We start from the raw sequence: 15,633 nt of genomic DNA, 5'->3' as shown, positions 1-15,633 counted from the left end.
TTTTATTTCAGTTTTGCGTTTTAACCGGAGGTTCTTTTATTAGATATTCTGGGTGCGAAGTCCAAATCTAAATTATTGATGCTCTCGTCTACCACCAAAGTGTTTGCCTTGGCCATGATATTCATGCCTTCAATTTCATTTTTCATTGTTTATGGGACTCTGAGGACTGAAGAGTGCGCTCTCCCGTGGCCGCTATAACCATGAAGAGACAGTCTATCTATTAGTGTCTTTTTATGTTTGGCAAGTGTTGCACTATGTTGTACTTGCTGACGGCCGGCCAGGGAGATGGATGGATTACACGAGAAGCTGAAGGAGATTCGAGCTTCTTGTTGTATCCTGATATGAAAGGAATAGAAGGTTGAGAAAGAGGGACAAAGAGAAGGAAAATGGGGAGGGAAGGGTGTGGGGGTAGAAAATAGAGAGTATGTGTGTGTGCGTGCCTGCGTGCGTGTGTGCTTGCGTGCGTGCGTGTACGGTAGACAGATTTGGATAATCATGTTTCAATGAGCTCAGGGCAAGTCTTTGTACGCCATTGCAGCTACAGGTTATAAAATATCCCATTATCTGAACCTCAACAATGAGTATCACGTGCTCCCTGCTCTATCTCTCCCTTCCCTCTCATTAAAGTGAGCAATGCACACTCTCAATAACACTGTACTGCCTGTGTGCTCAAAGCCAGGAACCGAGATTCAGACTCAGAGCAATTACAATGGCTCTTCATTAGATGGAATGGCCTGTGTGTTTACACAGTAAAATCTCCAGGGTTAATTTTTCTATTTGTAACTCGAGAGCCAAACGAACACCATTGGTTTTCACTGTGTATATACTGTGGCACAGGGCTGCTTTAAATGGGAGCCCTCTACTTTCCATCTTCCAAGACAGCGTCAATCTACAGCACAGTATAATGTAAGTACGTAGGTACTTTATTCATCCCCAACTGGAAATGAAGGTGTTGATGTATGGTGAGAAAACCCAGAAACCTACAACCTTTGGCGGCTAGTTGGACAATCCATGCCTCTGCTCTTGGTATACCCCCTCTGGTCATTCATTCAAGTATCGCCGGCCGGGATTATGTTTTATCTCTGCTTCTGGTCAGACTCAATACATGCATTTTCTTTCAGGAAAATTTTAGACTGTCTGATGTGTTTGATATTTATGTGTCCAATTATCTGACTTTCACACTTCTCACTTCTCACTTTGTGTAATTAATCTGGTCTCCCCTTGGAACGGGATTGTTTACAAAACAGAGAACATGGACTGATGTACCGGTATATAACTGGGACCAGTGTCTTTTTAGCCTTTTTATTGTTCTCATTCACACAACACCAAACACACCTAACTAGGTTCTCTAAAGAGATTCAGTTTATAAATCCTGCAATACAAAACACACACAAAAAGCTGTAATTAGCGACATATACAAACGTTGGATCGTCGCAAAGTATATCACATACGCATAGCATACAATGTTCTCTGCTTAATGGCGAAACCACAGTTTTTCCTCAACAATCAAAACCGAAAGTGTTGCATGCGCAATAACGTTTGTTACGGTGGTAAATATTAAATAACAATACAACTAAAACCTCCTAGTTTGTGTGAATAACAAGTAGCCTAACTAAACATCCCTCTGATAATAAGATAGCAAGTATAAATCGCCCATTTACTTAGGTTACGAATTCTACATGAAAATTAAGACTTAATCTATCTAATATGTAAAAAGTTAATACTTGTAACTGCTAATATTACCCAGAAAACCCTGCGGTTAAGGATTCAGTGCCTTTAATCCAAGCTACCTCTGGAGGGTGCTTGAACTCAAAATATCTAGGTAATAGCAACTCAAACAGAAATGTCCTGGATTACTGTCTAGTTTGATAATATCACTATGTAACCATTTTATTAGGTAGCTTTATTTACTTCCCGTTAGTCTGGCAGGTTTGTTGTCCAACCAGAGGCTGTCTAAAGACATGCATATACCTGCATATCAGGTGTGTATGCATGTCTTTGATTGGTGTTAGGCGAGTGACGTTGCACTCCAATTATCTGAAGACCAGATTTTGGTTATAAAAATTCAAGTGTTAATACTTTAGATATACAGAATCTCTCTCTCTCTCTCTCTCTCTCTCTCTCTCTCTCTCTCTCTCTCTCTCTTTCTCTCTGTATATATATATATATATATATATATATATATATATATATATATATATATATCCTATATATATGTGTGTGTGTGTGTGTGTCCTGTGATTGCAGTGAAGCACACAATGGTTAAGCCATTAGAGTGATTAGGAGGATGATGCTTGTTATGATGAGTGTGAAGCAGTGAATACATGATCATGCTGCTCTGTGATGGGTCTGTATGTTAGATGATTCGCTAATGACAGTGCTTGCTGAAAAGGGCTATAGCCAAAGAAGATAAATCAATGTTTTTCCCCATTTAAACACTCCCGATGTCCCTATTTTGGTGGCATACCATTATAGGTGAAAGTAAAATCATTAAAAATTTAAAAAAGAAAAAGAAAATAGTCCTTCGACCATATGCTCCAAATTATGTGCAGAGTTTGGGTTATGGGGTATGCACAATGTGTAAGCAAGTGCTGCTTGCATGTATAAGTGTAAGAGTCAGTAATGCTGGAGAACCCATGTGGTATCAGTGATGTACAAGCTTGGCGATCGGCTAGTTTTGCTATTTGTTATGACAAAGTATATTTGGCTTAAATGGTTAAAGGCCCTGAACATTCACACATACACATGTTTTCAGTTACTAGTGCTGATTATTCAGGGTGAGTTGATTTTAGACATTGACTTGGAGGAGGCTGGTCAGCCTGTCAAGCTGCAGTGCAAGCACTGTGCAACTTCAAAATAGATTATAGCGGATACCCACTGTATTAGTATGCAATTCGGATTTGGAGTCACTAGAAGCTGGGTCACACCTCTCTGCACAGGCACTCGCTAGCCTAGGTGAGGTCACTAACTTCGGCTGATGCCTCGCTTTGCTGCCCCTTACAGGGCGCCTTATGACTGCGCACTTGCCTAATTTTCTGATGATGCAAAAAGTCATCCATTCTTTATTTCAATAAATATGTCACTGAGCTGAGATGTCAGTCATCCATGCAAATTAAAGATACATGCCAACCCACTCCAGTGCCCAAGTATTTTTCTTTTTATATTCTACTGTAACAGGACTTACAGCCCCTAGGCCAGGGGTGGGCAACTTTGATGATGGCGAGGGCCACTATATTTCCACCTTCACTCCAGAGGGCCATATTGCATATTGCTACATCCTACTTTGTCATATCTCATAGAAAAGAAGCAAAAATAGCAGATCTACAAGCTCAAAACGCATCGCGCTGCGATGCGTTTTCAGCTTGTAGATCGGCTATTTTTTTAATTGGAATCCTGAAATGTAACATTTTGATTCAATTTCAAACGCATTTAGTTATATACTCATGTTAACTCATTCTGTGCCTATCCCGAACATGTTCGGCTTTATTTCAATCCAATACAATTTTTTTTTTATTAATTGACTTACCCTGAGCTGCTTGTAGAGTCGTGGGTGGTCCTGGCTCGTCCTACGCTAGCCAGCTAGCCATTTTACATGGTCCGACGATATATTCCATTAAAAATGGTTTAAAATACATTTTTGAGCCCCCCAATGTTCACCAAATGTTCAGCGCCGCTTCCGGAACGTAGTCCAGTGTGCCTATCCCGAACATGTTCGGCTTTTTTAATGAAATGAATTATTTTATCGGAGGCCTCAATAGGGATGGGTATCGTTCACCTTTTAATCGATACGATACCTTTTTCGATACCTGGGAATCGATACGATACCTTTTTCGATACCATTTTCGATACTTTTTATTTATTATTATTATTATAATTATTATTTGCCTTTTTCTATGGGCTATTTTATAGACGTTGGATCATTATCATAATAATAAACATTATAGGCTATTCGTGGCTATTTTCACAGTAACGAGTGTAGCCTACTAAAGCAGTCATTAAACTCTCAGTAGCCCAATTTTACAGATGCGACCGGCAAGGGGTGCATTCAAAAGTATCAAAACAAGGTATCGTTTGTTTTTACGTGAACCGATACCGATAGTATCGACGTCATTGAATCGATACCATTAAAAGTATCGCTGACGATACCCAACCCTAGGCCTCAACGAAGCCCCGGTCTAGACGTCCATCCATGCCCGGTACTTAGACTCGGCCATCCACGGGCCGTATTCGCGCTAACGGCCGCATCGCGCCGCCCACTCCAATAATAAATCACATCTTTAGACAGGATTTTCTCCGGATTGTCTATGGAGAAATTTCTGGCACTCTAGCGCCCCTTGTGGCCGGATGGCACTGTATGAGTTAACTTTATGAACCTAAATACAAATACATTGGACATAAAAAAAATACATTTTAATACTACTATACTAGTAATTAACCTACTAATATAGACTGATGGAATTAAAGCAGGTCATGTTTGGAATTGTAACAGCTGAAATCAGTAATATATTCAGTATTCCGTTATTAACCTGAGGGCCGCATTAAGTGGAGGTGGGCCGCCAGTTGCCCATGTATGCCCTAGGCAATACAGCCCTGGCGTTTGGGTTGCTATCTGATGCAACGTGTTTCTTGATAGCTAGTGTGATCTGGTTGTGCTCGTGCTCATTATCTGATTTGTTGTGCTCAAGGACGGTGCACAGCCTAGCAGGCCGAAAGGAAACTTCATCCTACTACAGTCAGGTTGAAGCAGGGTGGAGCTATGCTGACAATGTATCTTATATTACATTTGTAAACTGCAGCCAGCGGTATTTATTTGTCACCACACGACCAAATGCAGCACTCCAATTGGCTAGGACTGATCACGTGGCACACGTGCCGACGTCCTCACCTCACACCAGCGCCATACGTGCTGACGTAGAGTCAACACCAGGCTAACAGTTAGCTAAACAAATGATGTACTCACGTTTGCATAGTCAATAGCACTACTGTCCACATTCCAGTACATTCCATCACTTATGCACGAGTCCCGATCACATTAACATAATCTTCATGTATGTACATCCCATTACAGCAACGTAACGTTACTCTTTTTAATTCGCGGAGTTCACCGGAAGTGCGTCCGGCCGTCAAATATGTCCGACCGGAAACGTGTGCTGCGGCACAATAGTTCCGCCCAACAATAGTTCCCCCCATAGAGAGGCATCAGATAGATGGATGCATCGATCATAGATGTATCTATCTATCTGCAGATAGATAGATAGATAGATAGATAGATAGATAGATAGTACTATAGAGAATCAATTATAATAAAAACAATCATAATAATTAAAACACATATTATTAACAATAATAATATATGGAATTAATATAGCACATCTATCTATACTGAGAGCCACAGAAAGATAGATTAGATACACACATCTATCAATAGATAGATAGATAGATAGATAGATAGATAGATAGATAGATAGATATTATAATACAATAATAATAATAAGGGTAATAATAATAATAATACAAACTTTAATATCTGGATTTTATATAGTACTTTTACACTACAGTACAGTACGGCACAGTACAGTAGTACCATAAACTACAGTACAGTACAGTACAGTACAGTACAGTACAGTACAGTATGGTACAGTACAGTACAGTACAGTACACTACGGTACAGTACAGTACAGTACAGTACAGTATGGTACAGTACAGTACAGTACAGCACAGTACAGTACAGTACAGTACGGTACGGTACAGTACAGTATGGTACAGTATGGTACAGTACAGTACAGTACAGTACAGTACAGTACGGTACGGTACGGTACAGTACGGTACAGTACAGTACAGTACAGTACAGTACAGTACAGTACGGTACAGAACAGTATGGTACAGTATGGTACAGTACAGTACAGTACAGTACAGTACGGTACAGTACAGTACAGTACAGTACAGTACAGTACAGTACGGTACAGTACAGTACAGTACAGTACAGTATGGTACAGTACAGTACAGTACACTACAGTACAGTACAGTACAGTATTGAAAGACCGAGAGCCTGGTCGTTTATGGGCGCATCGCATGCGTGGCATGAGATGTGCGGCATAAACGGCCAAGAATGCAGAGTGCTAATGGTCATCTAAGGTCAGCACTACACGCAAGCGTGCAGTGTGCAGCTTAGAGGGCCAAGGGCACGAACAACATTTAGGTTTTGGTGTATGGTCGTTTATGGGCGCATCACATGCGAGGCATGGGATGTGCAGCATAAACGGCCATAATGCTGAGTGCGAAATAGTCATCTAAGGACATCACAACACGCAAGCGTGCTGTGTGCGGCTTAGATGGCTAAAACGCGCGAGCAGCATGGGGGAGACGGCACGGTCATCGGGGCATGAATGACGTAGGTGCCGGCTAGGTCATCAGGGCTGGGATGACATTGGGTGCCAGCGTGGTCATCTAAGGTCACGCACCATGCAAGCATGGTGTGTGCTGCTTAGATGGCCAAGGGCATGAAATGACACTCTGAGTGCGTGGTCATCTAAGGTCAGCACCACACGCAAGCGTGTGGTGTGCTGCTTAGATGGCCAGGGCACGAGAGTGGCATTTTGGGTGCTAGCATGATCATCGAAGGTCATCACCACACGCAAGCGTGAAGTGTGCTGCTTCGATGGCCAGGAGCATGGCAGAGGGATGGCAGGCATGAGGAGGGAGGTTCCGGGGGGTCGCAGACCCAGGTACTTTGGCTTAGGGGTCAAGAGCACGCGTCCGTGCTGGAGGATGTAATGAGACCCCACCTGGAACCTGTAGAGAGGATAGAGGTAGAACATAAAAGAAGAGGGAGGGAGGGTGGGTTACTGGAAACTATGCACGCCGCCATTTTTCTAAGTTGGGTTTTTATACCACCGTGAATGGTAAAGGAGGAGTTGTCGGCTTGGTAGGAGATAGGTGAGTGGTTGGCACAGGGTGGCTTGGGTGGAGTTGCCAGTGACTGGTTAGAAGTAGTTGATTGTCCTCTGCTTGGCCACACCTCCCGAACTTCAGTTGTTCCAACTCCATTGCTCAACATCAGCAAGAGTACACATGTTACCAACAAGAATCTGTATGCTCTGGAATATTAAGGGTGAGCGATAAAATAGCAGCCAGGGGAATGAGACTTGCAGGACACTGCCAAAGACAACAGGAGCTGCCAGCCAGCAAACTGGTGCTGTGGGAACCAACACATGGGCACCGGTCACGAGGACGTCCCACACTAACATAATATGGATGTACTCAAGAAAGACGCAGGAGCGCAAAGCTCCAATAAGCTTTCTGGGTGTATGGAGAACTGGGATGACTGGAAGCAGGGATGGAAGGCTTGTCTGAGGACGACTTAGAGAGAGAATTATTCCTGTACAAGTTGCTCAAACCGATATTGCACAATGTACAAAGATATCTGTAGCCTATACATGGCTCTGCCTTATTGCACATTCTATAAATCCAGACACTTAGCTACCCCACCTCCCTAATGCAGTTATAGAAATTCCTCATGGGACAATCTTTGTAAGAATATACCATATCTTTATTATAGTTATTGTTATGTTAATGTCAGCACAGTATTGCAGTGCAGACCTTGCCAGCCACCCTTTTAACATTTCGCTGCTTGTATCTCTATGAGTGTTGACAAAGAAATCCTCTTGATTCTTGAATTGGACTGCCCTTAGAGGCCCTTTGTTTGTCCACTGCACACCCACACAGCCCTGAGAAGAGATGTATTCAGCCAGAGCAACTGAAAACAGTGTCAAACATCATTAGGAGAGTTCTGGGCATTTAAGGTCAATGCAGTGGCGTATGGATTGCTATGATTGACAGTTTTAGGTTAGTGCTGGCCATTCGTCTGTTGACAAATGTTCATGTTGTCTCCTTTGAGAGCATGGTGAACCGATTGACCCCTGGATGCTCTCTGCTTCAGCGTGAATAGACCGCATTACTGCAGGTTTATACTGAGGTCTTAGTCTTTAACTGAATGTGAACCTTGTAATGAGGTTGTCAGTTTGTCTATTTGTGTGTTCAAGTACAATATGTACAGTACAGTACAGTACAGTACAGTATGTCACCCAGTCCACCAGAACAAAAACCTTATAACACACACACACACACACACACACACACACACACACACACACACACACACACACACACACACACACACACACACACACACACACACACACACACCACCGAAAACTGAACCGTCTGCAGCTGAGCTTTGCATACCTCTGTTTATTCTGATGACGGCTCTGCAAAACATTGAACGACTGACTTCCATCTGTTCTTATTATTGTGTAGTAGTATGCATGTGGGTGATTTGTGAATGTATGCTATGTTGATACTGTACAAACAACTTACCTTGTTGTTCTCATCTCCTCTTCCCACCCATTGCTTCCAAATAACCCACGCAAACCATTCACCAAGTGACTTACTACTCACTAGAAGCTTTTACTACTACAACTACTACTACTACTACTACTATTACTGCTGCTGCTGCTGCTAGTACTTATATTTTATTAGTATTTATTCACCTTTTTACTTTTAACCATCACCACCATATTGTTCATGGTTAGTAGTCAGAGAAGCAGTAGTGTAAAGTAACTAATTACATTTACTTAAAGGGATATTCCACTTTCAAAAAAAACTTTGGGTCATTTTATCGTTTAATCAGGCTTTTATGAACACCCTGAACAGTTTTTAATTTGCTTGATTCAATATATAGATATTTGATGTAAATGTTATCAGGCCCTTCAGGCCCAGTTCCTCTCCACATACACACCCATTGTAACTTCAAGCTCCATTTTAACCATGATAGATTAATTAAAAACACCCATTATTTTTTCTGGTGACTCATAGTAACCTCCTAATACGTGAGCAGGCAGTGTTTTTTCAATAACTTCTTTCATTTATTTTTAATAATTCTTTTGGAAAATGAAAAAAAATTAAATACAATAAAATATTATTAAAAATAAATGAAAAAGGTTATCGAAAAAACACGGCCTGCCCCTACTCTTATCTCTGCCACCGTTGGCCCTATCGATGCCAAATTTTGCACACACACTCCTTGGATGGCAAATCACAACCTCCGCCCCTGATTTCTCTTCTTCATCTCTTCTAGCGCCACCATCAGGTAGATTTTTGCAAAACACATTTTTGGATCTGTCCCATTTGCCATATTCCCTCCTGATTGGCTACGATTGCCTTCTAAAGTTTGTGTATGTGACGTGACGGTTGCTTATCTCCCGATCAGGGAGTCTGACTGGTACTAAAGTACATTTTGATTTCCAGACTTTTACTTGTAACAGAGTATTTCTATACTGCAGTATTAATACGTTTACAGTATTGATAAATGTGTGTACTTTTTCCACCACTGCAGAGAAGGAAGCCTAACGGTGCGTTTTAACAGCGGGCAACATCAGGCGGCGGGCAGCCACATTTTCCAGAAGTGCGTTTTTTGTCAATGGGACCCGGCAACTATAGTGATAGCAGGCGAGGAGGCGATAGTGGAAAACGTTGCCCAAAAACATGAACATAATTTTATTTTTGGACGAGATGGCTTAGAGTCGCCGGCTGTTGCCCGCTGTTAAAATGTAGTCAGGGTTATGAGTTTATTCCTTGAAGTGACTTCTGCTCGATGTCTTTCCCTAGACTCAACCAAGAAGCTAAAAGATGTGCTACAGGAGTTCCATGGTAATGGAGTACTGGCCAAATACAATCCAGAAGAAGTATGTACAGCATATTGTATGTTTTTTGTTTTTTTTCAAGGCATTCGATAGGCCGTAATAACAAAAACAAGCCAGTGTAAAGATACAACATTGTTTATTAGTTAGTACGTAGTTTACACATTGTAAAGGTATCATGTTTTTGTAATGTATTTTGCACCCACTTTTGTCCAAAACCCCATGCTATGCTACAATTGGCAGTACAACGGTGATAGCCCTCCTCAGATGCTTACTCTAACATTCACTCATGCATATCATAATAACCCCACCAAACCCATGCCTAAACCATTCTAATAGAGCCTGACAACATTAACTCAGTTACAGTGATTAAACTAGACAAGTTGGGGGCACGGACGCTGCCGCCACACAGCGGCAGCGTCCACACAGCTAGCAGGTCCTAGGTTTGATTCCCGCTTGGGACGGTGTGGGCGCTGCTGGCATGTTCTCTCCTCTGCGTCATCATAGCCCATACCCTAGGTGGGGTTGGCAAAATGGCCTTTCTGTGTGGAGTTTGCATGTTCTACCCGTGTCTCCTAGGGTAGTACCCTCACAAAAAAACAGGCAGTAATCCTGGTCTCTATACTGGCCAGCTGGGGTGCATGATGGATGGGAGAGGAACTGGTTGGAATAACGTGTTCCTTACACGCGTTATGTCCAACCCTTGAAATTCCCCCGTCAGGTGAAAAGAAGCGACTTGTACTCATGTATTGAAGGAAGCATAAGGTCAGTCCGTTGCTCTCCCCAGGTTGGCAGAGGGAGTGTAGCACCCAGGATTACATTAGACAATTGAGTTGACACCGGATGAAATAAATGAGTTACAAAAATCTAGGGATACAAATGTAGAAAAACTAAGAAAACTAAGACTAGACTTAACTATTCTAAACTATTAACAAGCCAATATTGTAGTTCAGATATGATTATTTTGGGTGGTCCCGGCCTGAAAAGGTTGAGAACCCTTGCTTTAAATTTCTGGGTGATCCTGGTCAACTAAGTACACCATATTAGTTGACCAGGGTCACCCAGGAATCTATACTTTGCCTTTTTCCCGTTTCACCAGTGTGAATCAACGGGACTCATTTGTGCACTTGTACCGGTAGATCTGCTATTTTTGCTGAATGTGGTTTTAACTACACCCCAGACCAACCTAAGCTAGCATGGGTGTGCTTTTGGGATGAAAGCGGGTATACAGTAGGACTTGCAGTATTGCATTTTTCCCCACATGAAACTGTTTGGCATCTTTCCCTCTACAATGCTGCGTGATGCATAGAAGCCGGAGATCCTCAACCAGGTAATGGCCGCCTATTCCTGCTGTCTGCCAGTAGTAGTTGAGAAAAATCTTTTTATTTATTTTTATGTCAACTTTACAGTATTTTTCCAAGAGTAATCCCTTTGAGATTCTGAATATATTTTACAATGGAACTAGGACAGCCAACTAGAGCTCTCCCTGTCACTTGAAATCTCTCACAGTCATGAAACTGTAAATATCATAAAACTGACTTCCTTGTGACTTGTTTATTCATGTGAAAAAAGAAATAAATGCTCTCAAATGAGACTGACAGTTCTAGGAGATCTGTTATGAGAGTGTGTCAACAAGAAATGTGAAGAACTGTTTGAAGGGGAATTTTGCTGATCCCAAACAATGTTTAAAATGTGTGTTTTTCCATGCTCTTGAGAAAGTGCTGTGTTCATAGCCAAAAGGCTCCGTTACATGCAACTCGGTGTACAGGTATATGCTGTGTGCAAGCATGCAGATAAAAAGATAAATAAAAGTAGGCTATAATACCACAGTTAAATGCTTCAGAATATATTCAAAGCATTGTACAACAACTGTGTCTGTGGTAGAAACCTATGTTGTCCATGATAAAAGTCTAAATATAGCCATATTCCAATCATCCTTCATCTGTTGCTTTTGTGCTCTGTGTAGTGATTCCATTCACTTTCATTGCATGGTGGAAAAAGCTCTTCCGAGCAGCACAGGTCTCCACCAGGTTAGGTCGATTATTGTGGCCTCCTGGTGGAGCTATAATAGGCCAATGTGAAAAGGGTGCCATGTCTTCTTTGGCCCTCACGCCAATCGGACGCTGCATTCATGATTTGAAGCACTTAGTATCAAAAATGTGTTTTGTAAATGTTGATCTGCTGGTGGCGCTATAACAGGCCAATGTGAAAAGGGTGGCATTTGTTCCTCAACCTAGTGCAAACGTGCGTGCAAAATGTCACGGAAATCGCACGCTGCGTTCATGATTTGAGGCATTTTGTTCAAAACGAACCAATCCTGCAAACTTTGGAAGCCAATGTTAGCCAATCAGGATGGCTTATGAAATATCTGACAGATTCGTCTTGATCACATGACTATAGAGACATGTGTACCGATTTGCGTGATCTTTGGACAAAATCTGAAAGAGTAATATAAAAACAATGTTTTACATAAGTGGGCCTCCTGGTGACGCTATAGAAGGCAGATGTGAAAAATGCAGGGCAATGGCTTTTCCTTGGCCTCTAGGGAGTATGCATACAACATTTTACACTGATCTGTGGAGTTATAGGTAAAAACACAAATGGGCCTGTTATAGTGCCACCATATGAGGCATGAAGTGTGTTCTTTCCTTGGCTTAGTGGGAATGTGTGTGCACAATTTCCCCAAAATTGTGTGTAGCGTTCATGATTTGAGGCATTTTGTTCAAAACAGAGCAATCCTGCAAACTTTGGAGCAATCTTAGCGAATCAGGATGGATTATGGAAAATCGTACTGATCCATGTTGATCACATGTAAAGTAAAAACAACAAAAAATGGTACTTATACTACTACAGCCATTTGATTTTATATTCAGAATCCACTTAGTGTTTCTTTATGTGTTAAACTGGTGTGATTTTGTCACCTGTTTAGCCATTCAATGAGAGCACTGTAAATGGAATGACTAAACTCAGTTCCTCTCTCACAGAGCACAGAAAAACACATCGAGTAATTATCTCAAAATGTACCGGTATGAAACTGTTCAGCCATTATGCAAATGATGCACAATTTGTTGTCAACTGGCCAAAGCATGCAACAACTCCAGCAGGGTCCTTTAAGGCTATGAATGTTATATGTAACAGAGTCTCAGTACAAACAAGCATGTGTTCTGTCTTGCTTCAGGAAATTGACTTTGATGGCTTCAAGGTCTTCATGCAGACGTTTTTGGAGAGCGAGCTCCCTGAGGAGTTCTGTCAGCATCTCTTCATGTCGTTTAGCAACAAGGGGCCCAAACCCAGTCCCTCATCATCAGACAAATCCAGAGTCTCTGGTAAGTAAGTATATCGTCACTGTCGGGCAGAAACCTTGTATCTCCAAGTTTCAAATGTGTACATTTTACGCAAAGCAAAGCCCTGCTTAATCATACAAGGCCGTCGCACAAAAGTAGTGAAAACAGCAGATCTACAAGCACACAACGCCTCGCACCGAGGCGTTGTGTGCTTGTAGATCGGCTGTTTTCACTAGTTTAAATCATTTTTAAAATGATAAATGCAAAACGAACGGCTTTGGACATAGAAGGTTTTCATCGGACAACGACGATATGTAGATATAGATGTTGTAGTTCCTGCAAATAGACCAGGTGCATAACAATAGAGGACATGGTACAATAGCTCAATGAGAGTAGGATGCTCATATGCTGAGGTTGTCTGGCATCGACAGTGTTCACGGGCAGTGGTGAGGGGGGGGGGGGGGGGGGGGCATGTTGTTTGACGAGATCCCACTCTTCCACCATGACCTCTGGCACTTCTTCTAGATGCCATACTGTCTGTAACATTAGTGCTTATCTTGCTACAAGAATTCCCTCAGCTTTCACTTATGATCCATCAGCCAATTGCCCAAGAAGGACAAATAAAAAGTAGAACATAAGACCTGGCCCGCAAAATAAAGCAACTAGATGTTCAAGAACCCAGAGTAGTGCTGTAGCTACTGTATAATTTCACATCGACATACACTGTCACAGAGAAAAGCATAAATATAGGGTGAGTTTAACTTGCAGTTTCTCATAAACAGGACAGTAAAAGAAAAAAAAACTGTTTGTATCCCGAGAAGGAATCCATTGCATTTTGGACATACTATGGACAATAGTGCTCTTACAAAAGGCCAGATTTAGAAATTGATAGTTGAAAACTCTAAACTATGGTAAGACACAAATTCTTGGATTATGAGAGGGCAAAGTGTGCCTTGTAGTTATGAATTATGGATTGGCCGTAGGTCCTTATATGATATACAGTATATTGCAATCAGCTTTTGTAGGACTCAGACCAACCGTGGAAACAAAATGATTATCCAGCTTTAACAAAAAATCTAAATATCCTATCTATTCCGTAAATACATAATCAATGCAGAGGTGAATACCTGTGTTACGTACAGACAAACACCAGCTCCGTCCAAACCTGAATCTGCTTCAAATACCATCACAAGCTCCTGCTGAATTACAATATTTTTGGTTGTAATGTTACATTGGACACCGGTTCTCAATGTCGGGTCTTTGAGGGGGTTCCAGGGGCTAAATTCCAACTAAATGATACGGTAGTTGGAAGCCAAATGGACACTCATGTAACCCAGAGAGTTTATAAAATAGTCCATTTTGGTTCCAGTTATATTAACAATTATGCTTTTACAGAGTAGATTGGGGTCCAAGAGATACAACATGGTGGTCCGGGACCTAATGCATAACAAGCTGGGGGTCCTTGGATTTGAAAAGGATGATAATCACTGACAGGCAATTATTAATCATGCTCACTAGCAGCTATTGTGAATTGATGCGTGTGTGGTGGGAACTGTGAGAGGATGTGCTTCTATTGCCAACATACTGTAAGCATGATCACCCAGCTTAATCACTTTGATTGAGTTTAATGGTCATATTGTAGATGAGCTTGTGATGTCTAAACAAACCATCTGTTGTTTGTCTCTTTTACTCCACATGAACATTTTGGGTTGAATTGTCATTGATCTTTGTTAACTGTAAGCCCAAGCACCACCCCAAGCTGCCCCGATTGTTTATCTCAGTCACCTGAAAAACCCTGCGCCCGAAAGTACAGCACATTATACTACCTTTGTATTGTATTTTGTATTAACCCTAACATAGTTTAAAAGATTGTGTGCTAGATAAGGATAAAGGAGTACACTGATTTTAGTTAGCTGATGGAATGCTAACTTATAGTATGCCCTCCACATCTCCACTAACATACACAACATGTAAAAGTGTGCTCAGTGTCAAATAACTCAGGGCGAAAGCTCATCTTCTCACCAAACAACAGGTCAAAGAGGTTAAAGGATCTATAAGCAGATACTGTAGCGGCACATTCTGAGAATGATTACTTTCACTGTACATATTGATTTTCAGTGATCTACCGGGCGGAACAGGCCTCTGCCACTAACTACTAATTGATTGAGTGTGTAATTAATATTAGGCGTCCTATTGCACCGGATCATTAACATCAGCCCTTTCATCCTGACCTCTCCCTCTATGCAGGGCTGAAGCTTATCAAAGGCAATTCGACCCCTCTGAAGGTGCCCACTCTACCCAAGCCCCTGGCCCTGGTGCAGCTGAAGGATATTGTTTGTTACCTCTCTCTGCTGGAGGGAGGGCGACCCGAGGACAAGCTGGAGTGTGCGTATATTTTGTGACACAACCTCCTTCGTACTTTCGCCCACTTCCCCCCCTCTCCCTCTCTCTCTCTGTCCCTCTCGCTCGCTCTCCCCGATCTCTCTTTCTCTCTCTCTCAGTGGAAATAAGCTGTTAATGTTATCCTTGATCGTTTTTATATCTGTCCTTGAGAATGTCTCCAGATGTCTCGTATATTCTTTAAGGATTACTCAGTGAATTCCAACACAGCGCCCTCTCTCCCTCTTTCTCTCCCATTCCTTGTTCTCTTG

At 41.9% G+C, this 15,633-nt stretch overlaps 1 protein-coding gene across 3 annotated transcripts in view; it reads left to right on the top strand.

Annotated features, from left to right (window-relative positions):
* The window catches only part of dgkb (diacylglycerol kinase, beta), a gene marked incomplete at both ends in the record, with an annotated part of 94,145 nt that overhangs the window by 3,668 nt on the left and 74,844 nt on the right, over positions 1 to 15,633 (top strand). Inside the window, 4 exons of one of the 3 annotated variants that reach the window (XM_080745448.1) lie at positions 9,667 to 9,743; positions 11,008 to 11,028; positions 12,877 to 13,024; positions 15,230 to 15,367. In XM_080745448.1, coding sequence (XP_080601574.1) covers positions 9,667 to 9,743; positions 11,008 to 11,028; positions 12,877 to 13,024; positions 15,230 to 15,367 — 384 coding nt within the window. Of the gene's footprint in view, positions 1 to 9,666; positions 9,748 to 11,007; positions 11,029 to 12,844; positions 13,025 to 15,229; positions 15,368 to 15,633 lie in introns of all 3 variants that reach the window. The other 2 variants (XM_080745449.1, XM_080745447.1) reach the window with 2 other exon arrangements.

The sequence above is a fragment of the Nannobrachium achirus genome (assembly GCF_963921795.1).
Source record: "Nannobrachium achirus genome assembly, chromosome: 2".
Lineage (NCBI taxonomy): Eukaryota > Metazoa > Chordata > Actinopteri > Myctophiformes > Myctophidae > Nannobrachium > Nannobrachium achirus.
This window is presented reverse-complemented; position numbering and strand designations above follow the sequence as displayed.